Source organism: Lipotes vexillifer, unplaced genomic scaffold, assembly GCF_000442215.2.
Source record: "Lipotes vexillifer unplaced genomic scaffold, Lipotes_vexillifer_v1.1 scaffold1691, whole genome shotgun sequence".
In the NCBI taxonomy this organism is placed as follows: Eukaryota; Metazoa; Chordata; class Mammalia; order Artiodactyla; family Lipotidae; genus Lipotes; species Lipotes vexillifer.
Genome location: NW_006789046.1, coordinates 497,126 through 513,830, shown reverse-complemented (window position 1 = coordinate 513,830; position 16,705 = coordinate 497,126). Strand labels below are relative to the sequence as shown.

General features: G+C 59.7%; 2 protein-coding genes across 3 annotated transcripts; both read right to left on the bottom strand.

The window, feature by feature from the left end:
- Nucleotides 1-1,942: 1,942 nt before the first annotated feature.
- On the bottom strand, nt 1,943-6,014 carry MAFG (MAF bZIP transcription factor G). Its single transcript, XM_007462309.1, has 3 exons — nt 5,955-6,014; nt 2,493-2,555; nt 1,943-2,395 (listed from the first exon to the last, which is right to left on the bottom strand). Exons 1-3 carry the CDS (start codon nt 6,012-6,014, stop codon nt 1,943-1,945), a joined length of 576 nt encoding a protein of 191 aa, XP_007462371.1.
- Nucleotides 6,015-10,882: 4,868 nt separating this feature from the next.
- On the bottom strand, nt 10,883-14,910 carry PYCR1 (pyrroline-5-carboxylate reductase 1). 2 transcript variants are annotated; one of them, XM_007462307.1, is made up of 7 exons: nt 14,800-14,910; nt 14,478-14,548; nt 13,574-13,753; nt 13,116-13,337; nt 12,844-12,936; nt 12,526-12,689; nt 10,883-11,699 (listed from the first exon to the last, which is right to left on the bottom strand). In XM_007462307.1, the coding sequence occupies exons 1-7, from the start codon at nt 14,864-14,866 to the stop codon at nt 11,534-11,536; spliced, it is 963 nt and encodes a 320-aa protein (XP_007462369.1). In that variant the 5' UTR covers nt 14,867-14,910; the 3' UTR covers nt 10,883-11,533. The 2 variants fall into 2 exon arrangements, with proteins under 2 accessions (XP_007462369.1, XP_007462370.1); XM_007462308.1 differs by lacking the exon at nt 13,116-13,337 and having other exon boundaries at nt 11,534-11,699; nt 14,800-14,866.
- Between the last annotated feature and the right edge of the window lie 1,795 nt (nt 14,911-16,705).

The following is a 16,705-nucleotide window of genomic DNA, read 5'->3' as shown; positions in this document are numbered from 1 at the left end:
CCAAGAGCTGCCAGCATGTTCAGGGGGAGAGGGGGGACAGGACCTGGCCCTGGAGACCGTAGCCCTTGTCTGGCACTGGTGGAGACCCCCAGGCCCTCAGGCAAGGAGAAGGGGCTGCCCCAGGTGGGTCCCGAAACCACCTGGTTCTGCCTGGGAAGCACCGTCCCGCAGCATGGAAACAGTTCTGGGATGAGTGGGCCGCGGGCCCCTGGGGTTCCCCTGCTGAGGCCCACACAAAACCCACCGGAACAAACCCCAGATTGGTGGCTAGAACCCAAACACACTGACTGGAGGCCAGAAGGAAGACAGTCGGGGGCAGCTTGGCCCTGGCCTGGCAGGCACCCACAGTGACTCCTCGGTCCCTGCAAGCCCCCACACAGGGCCAGAGATGGTGGGCAAGGAAGTAGTGAGGGGGCGGGAGGGGGGCCCAGGATGACCCCCAGTTTCACCTACCCTGCCACTGGATCAGCCCAAGCCTGAGACACACATGCGAAACCAAGGGTCAGCAGAGGGGTGTGGCAGAGCCCTGCATCTGACCCCCCGGGGGCTCGGGGTGGGCGCCAAAGCAGAAGAGGCTGGGCTGGAGGCACAGACACCCCAAGCTCCACTGACGCAGGCGCAGCCTGGCACTACAGCCCAGGCCTGACAAGCCAGCAGAAGCAAAACCACAACGAAATCCAAAAAACAAACACGGGAGAACAGACACAAGAAGTGACACCCACAGGTCAAAGGTCACCAGAAGCACCAGCACGTGACGCTGCACAAGACCTCACCAGGCACAGACAACACCACGGCACCGGCAAGAGACGGAAGCAGGAAGGGCAAAGGAGTAAGTCACTTTCGGTACAATTGCAAAAGAGATAGCAAAGAGGACGTCAGGACACGCCTTCTGGTCGCTCACGGCTTGGCTTTTTTTTTGTCTTTTTTTTAAACTAAGTTTTATAAATAACGTCTGATAACTCTGTGTATATAAAAACTAAACTTCAACAGCCACAAAGACTTGTCTGTAAGTTTACAAGAAAGGATTTTTTTTTTCTTTTTTTAAAGTAGCAAAGTTTCTATTATACTTTCTTCCCTTTTCTGTTTATACGGTCAAATGTTCTCGCTTTTTTTTTTTTTAAAAAGACAGTTTTATAAATACTCTGCAGCTTTTTTTTTCTTTAGCTTTTAAACATATAATTTAATAACTTCGTAAAAGGAACTTCTCTCTTTTAAATAAAGGGCTATGTAACCACACAAATAGGTCATGTAAACAGTGACACGGGACCCATCGCAGGACACTGGACACACCCTTCACGTACGCTCACAACCAGTGATTTGGTCTTGTTCAGTGCAACACGTCAGGTGTGAGTGCCAAGGCCCCCGGCCCACAGCCACACGACACCCCATCCCCCCCAGCGCCAGACCAGTGGCCCGCCTGTCCAGGGCCCTCAGGGACAGCCTACTCTGCAGAGCAGTGCCTATCTATGCCTGCAGGCCGAGCTGAGTGAACTGCCCAGCCCCCCTCCGCTAGCCTGGCGGCTGTCAGAGCCTATGGGCCATTCTGCAAGGAGAACAGCCTCTCTCCTGCCCTGCAGCCCTCCCTGCTCAGGGACACATGTGCCCCAGAGCACCCGGTCAATCTTTCTCTCTGTCCACTCCCACAGGCCGACTCTGGACTCCAAGCCCACCTGCTCCTGGTACAAAGGGGGCGGGGGCGACCCCACGTCACCACCAAACTGACCAATCCCAACGTACAAAACACACGATGACAACGACGAGATCAAAGGGGCTCAGCCCGGCGCCCCTGGGGTGCAGGTTGTGCTTTGCAGGGAAGGGAGGAGGTAGGAGAGGAGGAAAAGAAGAGAAGAGGAGAAAGAGGAGGGAGGGAGAAGGGGACAGGGCTGCTGAATTTGCCATGCGCCTACTGGCCCCTTGCAGACCCGCCTGGGCAAGCGCGTCCCTACGACCGGGCGTCCGTCTTGGACTTTACTATCGTGATGACGCTGGTGGCGGCCACCTTGCCGGGGACGAGGGGCCCCAAGCCAGCAGCAAGGGGACCCCGAGCTGGCGCCACAGGGCTTCGGGCCACGGTCCTGGCGAAGTTCTGCAGGGCCTCGTACTTGGAGCGCAGGGCATCGAGCTCCAGCTTCATGCTGGCGTTCTCCGAGGCCAGCTTCTCCACCTCCTGCTGCAGCTCTGCCTTCTGCTTCTCCAGCTCCTCCTTCTGGGTCACCCGCTTCACGCGGCAGCTGGCGGCATAGCCGCGGTTCTTGAGCGTGCGCCGGCGCTGCTTCAGCTGGATGATCTCCTCCTTGGACAGGCCCCGCAGGTGCTGGTTCAGCTCCCGCACTGACATGGTCACCAGCTCCTCATCTGTCAGGCTGGTGCCATTCTCTCCCGGCTCCCGCTTCACCTGGGGAGGGCATAGCGCACGAGGTCACAGGCCAAGTGGGGGCAGTCTGCCCCTGTGCCACCCCAGCCCTGAGACACTGCCCACCCTATCTGCTCACCTTCAAGGCCTTGTTTCCTTTATTGGGGGTCGTCATAACCCGAGGGCACAGCAAGCAGGCACTCTGTGAGACAGGGAGCGCAGGTCAGGACCCTGGAGACCCTTCCCCTTCCCAGTCCACACAGAGCCCTGAGCCCCCTTACACCCTCTGCCCACTCAGGGGAAGGCACCCAGTCCCCAGCCTCACCCCTTGCCCGCCCATTCCCCTGATACCTGGCCTCAAGGACCGCCCTTCAGCCTCGCCTGTCCCAAGCTGGGCTGCTCCCTGTCCCCCTGCCCCTAGGGAACCAGGTGGGAGACCAGGAGGGTCTGATGGGGGAAGGGGAACTGAAGAGCTATTAGGGAGGCAGAGGCAAGAAAAGGGGCCAGGGGAGAGATTAGAAGGATGAGGGAGGGGCCAGCCTAGAAGGAAGCCGGGAGCTTTAAAAATAACCCCAGTGCGCCCCAGAGCAAGGCTGTTCCTGGCAAGTCATGCTGACTCAGCACATCGCTCCCGCTCTCTCACCAGCCTGGCACTCCCCAAGGCCGCCAGCCAACACAGCTCCAGGGGACGGGCAGCAGCAAGCTGCTGGGGCAACGAAGGCCAGCCTGGCCAACAGCAGGTGAGGGCCGGGGCCAGCGCCCTGTGAGTGTGTACTCTAGGGCTCTGCCTCCCCTGAGCTGGCCTGGGGCAAAGCCCTGCTCCCATGAAGGCTCACTGGGCGTCCCCACTGGGGACTCGGGCAGAGGGGAGGATGCAGGAGAGCGCCAATTCTCCCAGACTGCTCACTTTGAAGAGCAGCAAACGGAGCTGTCCAACCAGCTCTGACTCTGTCTTTAACACTGGTGGGAGTTCCCCAAACCTACTGGTGGCAGACACTCCAGCCGGAGAAGCCGGGCCCCAGGCCCCTTGGCCCTCTCTGTCCACCTCTGCTGCTGATGGAGTAACCATCCTGTGGCTTTGGGTTGCAGCCTTTTGTACTCTGCCCCACCCCATCCAGGGTATTTCACAAGAGTGCCCACAATCGACCCCCCAGCGGCCTGCTCAGCCCTCTCTGGCCACTGACTACTCTGACTCCCTGCTCAGGGTCCGCAAGGAACAAAAAACAGAGGCCCCCCTACCACCCACTTGGTCATCTTTTCCACAGCCCTGCCAAGGACATTTTTACCCACCTAGTCCTGGGATTCCTGGCTCAGCTGGACCCCCTCTGCCCCCCCCCACTCCCTCCATGACCTTCCAGGTTAGATGCAGGGAGGTAAACGGAGGCCTAACAAGCACTGTGGTGCCCTCCTGGAGAAGCTACAAGCATTCGGGCAATTCGGGGCTGCCGGGTCTTCTCAGCCCTATCAGGTCACTAAAGTATGGCTCGGGAGGTGGAGGCAAACACTCACTCAGGGTAGAGACCCCTCCTCACCCAGCCCTGCACCAGGATGCGAGGCTGCAGGCAAGGGGGCCAGAGACGCCTCCCCACAGCCATGCCCCGAGGCTCCGGCCCCACTGTTCTTCCAGAGCAGAGGACGGGGTAGAGGAGCTGGAGGCCAGAAGGTCCTCAGGGCCCCACGCCTACCCCAGGAGTCAAGTCCTCAAGGCAGAGCTGGAGGAGCTCCCCCAACCTCAGGTCCAGGTACAGTGTCACTGCACTGGTCCTGCCACTGACAGTCCAAAGGAAAAGCCCTGGCACCAGCTTTTCCCACCCGCCATCCTCCCTCCACCCCACGAATGCTGAGCACACGGTGACTTCCTGAAGAGATCACACAGAAAAGTGCCGAGCGTGGCGGCTAGGAGCTGAAAAGTGCCTCCTCGGCAGATTTCACCCTCCACAGAAGCCCTGAACTCAGCACAAGTGAAGCCAATGGCCTCCTAATCAAAGGTGTGCTTGTGCTCGGGTGGGGGAGGGGTGGGTCTCAGCAAAGTCCATGCTTCCAGCCTCCTGGTCTTGTCTCCACTACCTGGGGACACACACTGATGGGACAGAGACAGCTTTTGGGCATGGGCTGGGATTGATGGCTCAGGGCACCTCTAGAAACCAGAGGGAGGGGATCCCAGAGACCGGATCAAGAACCCTCAGCCCTCCTCCCGCCTCTGCTCCCCCTGAGGCTGAGCACATTTTGTGGAGAAGGCATGGATGGTCCCAAGGGCACTGATCCACCAAGGTACCCAGGGCCACCCACTCAAGGTGAGAGCCAGCCGGAAAGGGGAAAGAACTCCATCCCCTTCCCCTGGGCCCAAACTCCAGGGCATGGACAGTAGACAAGAGGCCAGCCCGCCCCTGCTCCTTCTCCTGTCCTGCAAACCCCAGTGGCCAAACCTCCCAAGCCAAGGCAGGTGTGGCCTTGGTCACTCTGGAGCCCCCACCTAGCCCGCTACACTCCCACCCTGCCCTTTAGACCCACCTCCTCCAGAAGCCCTCTGAAAAAAGTCTAAAACTTAATTTCCACCAAAGCATAAGTAGCTGAGAAGATATGAAGAAACATCCCTCCAGGAATCTGCATTTTCCTGGGGCATAAAATTCCAGCCAAAAGATCAGCTGAAGTGTTAAGACATCTGGCATCTATAAGCTCAGGGATGGGGGAGAGGGCAGCGGCAGGGAATGCCTGAGGACAAACTACAAGGTCAGCCTTACCTAGCCATGAACACATGGGCAAGAATGGTCAGCTCTGGTCTAGATGAAACACTCCCCCACCCCTGAAGACCAGGAACCATTCATACACCCAGGAAAAGTGGCTCAAGCCACACCACCCTGAGGCTGTCACTACCCAAGAGTCCCTACCACCTGGCCTGACACCCACCCATCAGGGCCACGTTCTTTGCTAACCTGCACAATACTGCGCCCCAACCTCAAGTGGAACAACTTTGGGGTGATTGGGATTCTTCAACCCATGCCATCCACACCAGTCCACCTGCTGGGCGCCCTCAAAGTTACCACCACCCGCAGCCTCAACCCGGACCCCAAGGCCAGGCTGCGAAGAGAGCCACAGCCTGCTCACCAGACACCTCGCTCCCCTGATCAGAGTCTAAGTCCTGCTGCCTCCTCTCATTTGCAATTTCCTGGTAGAGCTGCGCCTACTCGCCCTGTCCACTGTCACCCAGGACTCTAGTACAGGCACCCCTCCTTCACCCACTGCCTCGGCCTCTTCCCACCAGGAGACTTCCCAGCCTGGCCAACCAGACCAGTCATAGGGAAAGCCTACTTCCCAGCCCGCAAGCACGGCCCCCCTAAGCTCCTCCCCTCTTCTCAGAACTATTTCCCAGTTTGGGGAGCTGTCCCAGAGGCGGGTCAGGGACCAGCAGCCTCAGAAAAGCCTGCCTGGGAGGAGATGAACAGGCCAGGGGCTTCACCCTCTACCCCGGGATAACCTGCACCGTGACCTCTCCATTTACTCCTCACCCACCCTACCTTAAACTCCCACATCAGCCCAAACTTAAGCAGGCGCCCCAGCCCGGGGCCTGGCCCCTTCTCACTCCCCACGGTTTCCCTCTTACCCCTGTTTCCCGGCCTCTCAGGCCCCTAGCTCTAATCCCCCCAGGCATCAGGACGAGCATCGAGTGACCTCATGCTGATGACTCAGCAAGTCTCCTTCTGGGCTCTGGCAAGCGTGTGACGGAGCGAAGCCGGAGCGGGCAGGGTCTTCCCAGTCGCCCCCCCCACGTGCCGCTTCCTCCCCCTAGCCAGCCGAGGACCCCGCGCCTGGGAGGCGTTGACACAGACACCTGATGAATCAGCAGCTCAGGCTGGGGCCGCCGAGCTCTTCCACGGAGCCCTGGGCGCCCCGCTCGACCCCACCCTTTCCTCCCGCCACCCCGGCCGTCCCTCCCTCCAGGACTCCCCGGCCTCACCGAGCAAGACCAGCGCACGCCCCACCCCGCCCCTGCGGGCCCGCGCGCCCACCCCAGCACCCCCGGCGGAGGGACCAGGAGCCGCCCCGGACCGGTGGGGAAATCGAGGCACGGGCCGCCAGCAGGGCACAGGGCAGACCCAAAGCCCGGAGCACCCGGACCACGCCGCCACAGGCCGCCGGAAGGAGCAGCGGCCCCGCGAGCACGCGCCGCCGGATCGGAGCACCCGCCCGCCCCCCGCTCGGCCCTGGCCCCCGGCCCCGGCCCCGGCCCGGCCGCCGCCGCATTTGAGGCTCAATAGTGATTTCACCCTGTTTAGGAGGTGTCTTTTCTTGGGTCACATGAGTGTAATACAGAGGAGGAGGGCAAATTATGTTGGTTTCAATGTCTAGCTCTGTCACTTCCCGATTTTGGGGGCTAGCACTCCTCTCACTGCTACCCTTTGAACAAATAACGGAGTTGGTTTTGCCATTCTCCACGGAAGCCGTGTAATCAGAGTTGGCCTTGCTGTGGAAGACCCCCTCCTTCAAATCCTTCCCTGCCGTTGAGATTTTTACATCCACCAGAGGCTTATCAGCATCTCTTGGGCTTGGCTCTGAGTCTGGCTGCCGCAGCTGCTGGTTTTCCTGCAAGGTTTGGGTACTGACCTCCACACCCTCCACTCCACCTCCTGTGGAAGCGACTGGCCTCGCCAGATGGCCCAGCAAGCTGCTTCCCAGGTCAGTCAGGCGGTAGCCCAGGGCAATGTGCCCAATCCGCTCCCCCTCTTGGTTTTGCAGAGGGAAACTTCCCCGATGACCCTGGGAGCAGCCGGAGGCGGCGGGCCCCAGGACCCTGTGGGCCGCGGCGGCCAGAGAGATGCTGCAGGCCCCCAGGAGCTGCGGGGCAGGGGTCGGGCGCCCGGGGGGCAGCTGCAGCAGAAAGGTGTAAAGCGGCCTCCGAAGGAGCAGGCGGTGCAGGCTGGCAGGCTGCAGGCGGAAGAGACAGGACTTGCCGCGACCGAAGCTGACCAGGCCGGGCCGAAGTTCCGGGGCGGGGGCGACGGGGCCGCCGGGAGGGGAAACCAGCAGCGTGGGGAAGTCCAGCAGGCGGAAGGCCACGGCGGGGCACAGGCCGCGCGACGAGCGCGGCGGCGATGCCTCCTCCTCCGCCGCCGCCGCCGCCGCCGCCGCTGCCGCCGCTCCACAGACGTCACATGATGTTTGGTCACGTGGGCTCCATTCATGAAGCGGCGACGCGACCGGCTGGGGCTTAAAGGGGAAGGCGCGGCGGCCGCGGCAGGGGGCAGGGCACGCCCGCACTGCGCCTGCGCGCCCGGAAGCCGTCGCCCGGGCAACGCAAGCCGCGCCTGGTGCGTGAGGTCTCGCGGGACTGGCCCCGGAGTGCGCTCCCGACCGGCCACGCCCCCTTCGAGGCGGGGCCTGGTGATCCTGCCCAAATGCTCTCCTGAGCCTTCTGTGTAGACGTTTCAAAGGCCACGTGTCCAGGTTGCAGGTGCGGACCCGAGGTCCCCAGGCATTATGGAGAAGATTCTCATGGTGTTTCTGATGCCGCCTGTCAGACTGCCTGCACTGCCTCCGTAACTGGAGCGGGTCTCATCCCTGCCAGGAACAGTGGCCTGGCACACAGGAGACCCATACGCTCCTGGAGGTGAAGGGCTTGTCCAGGATTCAAAACTTAGGTCTGCTCAAGGCCGCCTCCAAGATCCTCTGTGTAGTGTGGTCTGTCTTCACGCAACATCCCGAGAGCTCACATGAGTGACAAGGACTCAGGCGGTTCCTGGAACGAGTCCGGCTCAGGGTGAGTGTGGGGTAAACATCGGTTTAATTAAGAGTTGATGTAGGAATTACACCTTTCCTTTCCTATTTCATCAGCATCTGCCTGGAACTCAGGTCACTGGTCCATGTCTGCTCCTGTACTTTCTGTAAGGAGTTCTCACTGCTGTTCAAAATTCCCAGAGAAAGAGGTGACGGAAGGAAGAAGGGAAATTGAAGGGATCCAACTTCTACGTTGACTTACCTTCTCAAGTGTAAAGCCAGGAAGGGTGACCTACCCTGCCAGGCAGGTCAGTAGAAATCAGGTGAGCTGAAAGAGGGATGAGTGAGGGACAGGCTGCTGGGTCCTCAAGGGGATTCAGTGCCACTGAATGAATGATGGAGGCCAACCCAGGAGGCCCCCAGAGCCAGGGGACATCAAGGTGTCAGCAGCTCTCCCTGCCAGACTCCAGTAGCTTCCCTCTGAACCTATAGGGCCTTAATATGCCCAGGGCAAGACTTCTAAAGCCCTCAACTTTTTGTTGTTGTTGTTGTTGCGGTACACGGGCCTCTCACTGTTGTGGCCTCTCCCGTTGCGGAGCACAGGCTCCGGATGCGCAGGCTCAGCGGCCATGGCTCACGGGCCTAGCTGCTTTGCGGCATCTGGGATCTTCCCGGACAGGGGCACGAACCCACGTCCCCTGCATCGGCAGGCGGACTCTCAATCACTGCGCCACCAGGGAAGCCCAAGCCCTCAACTTTTATTGTACTAAATCACAAAGACTTGCCCCTGAGGCCAAGAAAGAGGTCCTTTTGGACCTCTAGCATCCTCACCACCAGCTGCCGGCTCCTTCTGGCCTGCTCTGCTCAGGTCTGTGCTCACACTTGCAGGGGTTTCCCCAGGTGTCAGTCCCTGCAGAACACCAGAGACCTCATAGCTTTCTTCCTGCATCACACCCCTTCTCAGGCCCGTGTGGCTCTGCCCCACTTCCCCACATCTGGCTTTTCGTGGTTGGGACCAAGGCTCACATTCCCGCCTGCTGAAACCCAGTGTGTTTTTCACGGGGTGGCGCAAAGCCCACCGCAAAGCTCATCTGGACTCTTGTGCCCCTCCCAGGCTGTGACGTGTGATTCTTCACTTTAGAGCCACCTGCTGGCTTCCTCCAGACCCCAGACCCAGGGCACATGTGGGAGCAGCATGCCCCCCTTGTCTTATTGGTCAGCACCTGACACACACAGCAGGCACTCAAACAGTGAGACTGGCCTTGACTTAAGGGAACAGTCAGGGGGAAGCTTTGGTCCTGGGCAGATGTGTGGCCTTTGGGACAATCTCTTCTGGGACATCTTTTCCCCAGAGGGAGGGTGCCAGTGTCTCCCTGCACTGCCAAGTACTTTGCCAGGGGAGGCCCACAGCCCACCTCACGCCAGCTTCTATCCACCAGCATGGTGGCCTGTGCCAGGGGCTTATGCCTTAGGAGGGCCCTGTAGGGACTCTAGGCCCTGTGAGGGCCTTGGGCGGTCGGTACGTGGGGTGTGACCTAGACTCTGGAGTCCACCCTGGCAGGGGCAAGGGTATGTGGTCTTGCCCCTCACTTGCTCTATTTTTCCTGTCTCCTGTAGATTTGGAAGGCCGGGTCCTTGTCCACAGAGTGCTCCCTCTACCTACCCCACTTGCATCAAGCCTTGGTTCTAAGTGGGCCCAGGGGAAGGAAACGAACTGGAGTTGAGACCTTGCAATGTAGTTCCTGGAAAACCTCTGCCCAGGGGCTCTCCTGGTCCCCTCCCCTGCCCCTCCTGGGACCCATTGTTTCACCTGGGTGCCCCCTGCCAACCCCCTACAGACACCTAGCCCCGCTCCTCTGATATACTCACCGGGTGTGTGTGTGTGAGTGTCTTACTGTTTCTATGCTCAGTAACTGTTGATCAAACAAATATGAGCCCTCCTGGCCCCATAAAGGGTTCTGACCTCAGCAGCTCCTTTGATCTTGTGGGCCTCCTGTGATGGTTAATTTTACATCAACCTTTGAGCCATGGGGTGACCAGATATTATTCTGTTTCTGAGGGTGTTTTTGCATGATTTAACATGTAAATCAGTAGACTTCAACATTAGACCAAATTAACATTTTAACCAATAAAGCAGATTGCCCTCCATATGTGGGTGGGCATCACTCAAGCAGTTGAAGGCCTGAATAGAACAGAAGACCAACCCTCTGCAGAGTAAGACAGAATTCTCCATCAGTCTGCCTTCAGACAGCACCTGCAACATCGGCTCTCCCTGCCTGATGGCCTTTGAACCGAAATATTGGCTCTCTCCAGGTCTCCAGCCTGCCTGCTAGCCTCCATAATTGTGTGAGCCAACTCCTTATAATAAATCTTTTGTTTCTATATTCCCTCTTATATATATATAAGCCATCTCCTACTGGTTGTTTCTCCGGAGAACCCTAATACACTTTCCTAGGAAGATTCTTCCTCACCCACCCTTGGCCTCACCTGCGTGAGTCGGGGAGACATCTGCCCCCACCAAACCAGGAGGCATAGAGGGTGCTGAGGCTGATGCCCCTCCCACAGCAGGGCCTGCCAAGCCCAGCCTACAGTGCCAGCTTCCAGTCATGCCTCTAGTGACTGAGGCCCCAGAATCCCCCTCCCCCTCTGCTCATTGGAGACTCAGCCCCACCAGCCAGACTGGCTGCATTGGAATGCAGGGCTCTGGGCCTGTGGGCTGCTGGCTCAGGCTTCAGTATTACATCGGACAGCAATGACCCTCTGGCACAGGTCTGGGCCTCTCTCCACAGGTGGTGACAAAGTTAGAAGTCAGGACACTGGGGCTGGAAACCAATTTATTTAACCTGAAAAGTCAGAGACAGAAATGACAGCATCTGTTGGTTGGGCCAGGAATGGGAGATGATGGCCTGAGTGTACTGGGGCCTCGGGCGTTCAACCATCTGAGGAGCCCTTTTCTCAAATGTCACGCTGGCCAAGAACCATTGGCCCTTTTGCTGGATTCCAGGGACCCTCTGGCCCTTCCCACACTGAGGAAGGAGTGGAGAAAGGGCAGGAGTGGGATCAAGCTCTCTCCTTGGCTGGGCATTCATGGTTGGGGTGGGGTGGGTCGGCGGGGACCTTGACCTTTGTACTCAAGCCCAAGCCAGCTGACACTGGGTGCTGAAGCCCCCCAAGCCTCCTGAGCTCTGGAGGAAGGTGGTCCTGACCTGGTTTGGGGGCAGAGGAAGGGGGAGGCTGACGTCAGAGAATCCTTCCTTGTTCTGGATCAGGACACACTTGGGGACCATGGAGGTTCCCACTGGGAAGTGATGTGCCCCCTCCCTGGCTACAGCTCCACTGACCCAAGTGGACCAGAGCCACGGGGGGATGTGAGGACATCCTGTGAGGCCTGGGGCTAGACACTCCCAGCACAGAGCTCCGAGCCCAGGAGGAAAAGGCAGAGAGTGGCCTGCGGGCAGGTTGGACACCTCAGTCCTTCTTGCCTGCCGGGGCCATGCTGCGGGGCAGCAGCTTGGAGTGGCCAGAAGGGGCCAGTGAGGTGCCGGGAGGGGAGTCTAGCTTCACCTTGTCCAGGATGGTCTTCTTGATGGCAGCTGGTGAGACCTTCTCCCGGTCGGCCATGGACTGCAGCTCTCTGGGGAGACAGTGAGGAGGGCTGTGTCCAGGGCTCCACCTCCTTCTGAGCCCAGGGGTCCAAGTAGGAAGTGGCAAGAAGTGCACAGCTCCCAGCACCTGCCAGCCTAGGGTGCTGCTGTGCTGTCACTCCCACCTCAGGGCCTTTGCCCCTGCAGTTCCCACCGCCAGCTACCTCTCCCCTAGATTGCCATTCAGCTGCCTCTCACCTCATTCAAGCCAGCTCAGGGTCACCAAATCTACCAGCAGCCCCCCAGACACTGAGTCCTCGTGGCCCTGAGCACGGGACACATGCCTCATCTGTCTCCCCTGCAGGTTGGTGCCAGGAGAGCAGCATTACGTTCTAGCCTCACTGTCAGGCAGTGGCAGAGAAGCCTGTGGGCTTGGACTGGAGGGCAGGTAGGGTGGTGAGAAAGAGCCCTGTCCATCCTGGAGGCCTGTCCGTCCCCTGCTCTTTGGATTTCTTTCAGCTCTCATGTGCTGTCGTTGTGCCAGCGCATCCTGTGCTTCTAACTCTCTCAGTCTCCCCGGCAAGGCCAAGAGTAAGGTGTTATCATCAGCCCCACAGAGGTTCCCCCTGGTCTGCCTCCCTGGCTTGGATGACCACCCGAGTCTGAAGGCCACAAATGATGAAATCACATGCAGAGCCCAGCATGGGCCCAGAGGGCAGCCCCTCTTCACAGGATGATGAAGAGTGGTGAGGGATGCTGCACACCGCCACCCCAGGGAACCTCAGGGCTCCCCGCACCCTACCCACTGCTAGGCCAGAGCTTGATAAACATCTGGTGAGTGAATGACTGAGTGGGCAGGCAGCAGCGGGGGCCCACCGTGTGCGGATGCAAGAGGCCTCCACAGCATTGATAAGCAGGGAGCGAAAGCCCCCGCTCTCCAGCACGTGCAAGGCGTGGATGGTGGCCCCACCGGGAGAGCAGACGTTGTCCTTGAGCTGGCCTGGGTGCTGTTCGGAGTCCAGTAGCATCTTGGCGGCCCCCTGAAGCCAAAGAGGGGGGCTGAAGGTTGTGAGGGTACTGCTTCCAGCCCCAACCAGTGCAGCACCCACTGACTCTCCACCCATCCACCCCAGAGCACCAGTCTTGGTCCTGGTAAGGAGTGGCCCCCACCAGAGGGTCAGGAAGAACACTAACCAGCAAAGCCTGGGCCCCGAGGTGGACTGCCAGGCGCCTTGGAAGCCCCATCTTCACGCCCCCATCAGCCAGTGCATCCAGGGCTGTGAATGCCTGCAGAGAGAAAGCACCTAAGCTGCTGTCCCAGGCCTTTTCTCCATTTCCTCTAGGCAGTGGTTAGTCCAGCAGCTCTGCCCGCAGGGGCCCAGAGCAAGGAGGAGGGTGGAAGAGGGGCAGACATGCCCTGAGATCCTGGGGACTGCCTACTGCCCCCGCTCCTCCCCAATCCTCACATAAGCTGGGCCACTGCCGCTGAGTCCCGTGACAGCATCAATCAGGTCCTCCTCCACCTCCGTGCAGAAGCCCACACTGCCCATGAGCTGCTCCAGGAGCCTGCCATCCTCCACCTGGGCGTGGGTGCCCGTGGCATACACAGTGGCTCCTTCCCGCACTACGACCGGCGTGTTGGTCATGCAGCGGATAACTTTGGGGGCCGGCTGGAACGCTGTCAGCTTCTGGGGAAGAAACTGGCTGTGTGTCCATCCCATGCTGTGGGATGCATGCTGTGCTGGGTGCGGGTGTGAACATGCTCACCCATCTGAACGCTTCCTGAGTTCTGTGAGCTATGCAAACACACCTATTCCAAAGATGGAGAACCAGGTGTGGAGCACGCCAGGGCTCCTGAGCCCTCTGCAGTGCACACTTCCACCCCATCTCCAGACCCCGCCGGACCTTGACCCGCAGTGCCCACCTTCTCGATGGAACTGATGGTAACGCCAGCTGCACAGGACACCACGATGTGCCGATCCTCAATGTCGGCGGCAATCTCATCCAGGATGAAAGGGATAATGTGTGGTTTCACCGCCAGGAAGAGCACGTCACTGTGCTGCACGGTCTCCTTGTTGTGGGGCGTCAGGTTCACCCCCATCTTCTGCAGGGAGCGCCAAGGCGAGCTCAGCCTGCTGTATGTGGCTGGCTGGCCCCCTTAGTATCCCCGCAGGCCGAGAGCCCCTCGTGTAGAACAGCACAGAGGATGATGGGAATGTGGGCACGGCAGGGCTGGGAGCTCAAGGCACGGGGCTCTGACACCATCTAACTGCCCTTCCCACACAAAAGTGGAGGAAGCATCCTGATCTGGAAGGTATTTTTTTTGTGGGCGGACAAGGGAAACTGCATCCAAACCACAGTCCCAGCCCACCCCACCTAGGGCTGCAGCCCCCAAACCCCTGACCACCTCGTCAAGTGCGAGTGGTGGTGTGGATAGTGGTCTCAAGCTGGTAGCCTGCCCCCACCCTTGGACATGGAGCCCCCACTCAGCTATGGCAAACTGAAACTGTATTCAGCCCCCAGGTGGTCTCTCCTGGCCCCCATACTGTGATCCCCTGTGGTGGCTCCACTTGGGGAACCCCATTCCTGACCACCAGTGGCACATGTGCCGGTCACCAAGTTCCCAAGAGCATAGGGAGGGGACCCATCTGCAGGCCAGGAGGCAGGGTCTTTTAGATACTCCAGCCCAGGGACCCTCTTCTCATTGGCGTGGGGGACTGTGGCATGGTGCCTCCCTCTGGGGCCACTACTCCTGGCCTTCCAGGGTCAAGGCTATCACACACTGGCCTCTAGAAATACTGACTGGTCACCCTCCACCCTGCACCTACCCTGAGGGCAGAAACAGTGGCCAGGTCCATGTCTGGGGAGCTGGCCATTATCTTGTGGGCAGCCAGGACACCTGTGAGAGACAGAGTTCTTCCCTCAAGGCCAGTCTTGGCGTCCCTCCACCACATCCTCAGGAAGAACAGAAATCGCACCACCCAGGGTAAGACAGCAACCCCTGCCTTACCCCAAACCTTCCAAGGCTACCGTTTTCCACAGTGCTCAAATGAGGCACGTTAATGCAGACTCCACCCTCACCTCCCAGCCTGGGGAAGTGTAACTGGCCCACGCTCTCACGCTTGGCCCCTTCCTGGCCGCAGCGCCTACCGGCTGCTGTGAAGCCCTTGGCCAGGGCAAAGGCAAGCTGGCCAGCCCCGATGAAGCCCACGCTCATGGTGTCTGGAGGCCTGCGCCCACTGCCCTCACAGCTGGCACCGTCTCCGCAGGAGCAGCTGCGGGAAGATGGGGCAGAATCCAGAACAAGAAGTTAGGCGGGCAGGGCCAGACTTGGCCACTCCACCGCCGACCGGTGACCCCCATCCCAGCGGGTCTAACTCTCCCCCGCTCCGGTGCCCCCGCCCACCGCAGCGTCCCGACCTGCTCCGGCGGGTCCCAGACAGGGGGCAGAGAGGGGCGGGCCAGCCTCCGGAAAGGGTCGGGAAGAGGCATGGGGTAGGGGGACGCCCGCACGCCCAAGTCCCCTCCTCACGCCCGAATCCCCTTCCCACGCCCACGCTCCCCCAGGTCCGAGCCGCCCCCCGACGCCGGAGGCGAGGGCGCGGACTTGCATTTCCCTCTGCCCGGCGGCACCACCGCCCGCCCGAGCCGAACCCCGACCCACAGCTTGGCTCCCAATTACCCAGTTACTCGGTGCGAGTCTCCCCCGGTCCGCAGCTGCGCGCCCGCCACGCGGCACCCAGCGCCGGGGGGCCCCCCCGCCCCAGCCAATCCGCGGCGCGGCCGCCCTGGAACCGGCCAATCTGGGGGCGCGGGAGGCGCCGAGGGGCAGTTGCATCATCCGCTCACCCCCGCCCCCTTCCTCTGGGTCCAGTCGCCCCCGCACTCCTGAACCTGCGCCTTCAGTCCCGGCCCCAGCGCACCGAAACCCTCGCCGCCCCCCACCCCCACCTCCCGGGACCGCGCCTGAGGACTGAGGGCGCCGGGGGAGGGGCGGCAGGAGCCGGGCCCTCAAAAGAGTGGCCCTGGGCTAGGGCTCCTCTCTCCGGGCCCTGTCGTTGTGAGATCTGGACCCCCTCCTTCCCACCTGGGGTTTCTGCTCTCCAAGTCTCTTCTAAGGCTCAGGCGCCCTTTGAAAACTGCATGACACTGGGGGCCACTGGCCTGTTACCACGTGAACCTCCTCAAACAGGCTCTCAGGGTGGGTGGTGGTCAACCAGTAGACAGAGGAAGATGACGCCCTAGTGCCCCCAGTTTCCACGGAGCACTCATGTCTCCTGACATCTCATCTGAAGGGTCCGTGGAATTTTTTGACCCTAGGTTTTCCGAAGAACAAAGCTCTAGTCATCTCTCCCTGAGGACGTGCTCAGGGCTCATCTGAGCTGAGTCTGCATTTGGTTTTCAGGATAGTCTGGGGTCCCAGTCAGCAGCAGGGTTAAGGGCAAAGTAAGAAGCATCATCACTGACATCCCATCCCCGCACCAGGGGAGGGGGTAAGCCGCTTTATTTTTTCGGTTCTGTATCTTAAATGATGACAAAATGTTCTGAAATGTAATTTCAGTGTTACTTGGATGATTGTGCCCCAGAAGCAGGGCTATGAGTTCTCCTTGACATAATAATGACCAACATCAACACCACCAGACCACTGTGTAGTGAGCGTGTGTACGCGGCAGATGTCCAGGCCTCCTCGTATGTTTATTCTGGTGTTCAGTCCTCACCCTCTGAGGGAGGATCTACAGTAAGATCCGGTCCAAAGTGGACTGTTCAGGGAGTGGCCCAGACTCAAGCCCATAGACTCAAACTTGGGTGTCCCACTCCATTTTAACTGACTGTATATAATCAGAGAACAGAGTCCATCTTTTAAAAAGTATTGTTTCTCAAGTGACAACGACAAATAATTCCTTTCTCCAAAAAGCGAGAGTCCTCTGATCCAGGGAGAGAATAGCATGAAGACAATCCCCAGGGCAGCCTCCCGGAGGCCAGATGACATCTGCCATGCTTATCTTGAGTCCTGGAACCCCTTGCCTCCTCTCTCTCCCCCTCAGGATCTTTGAAA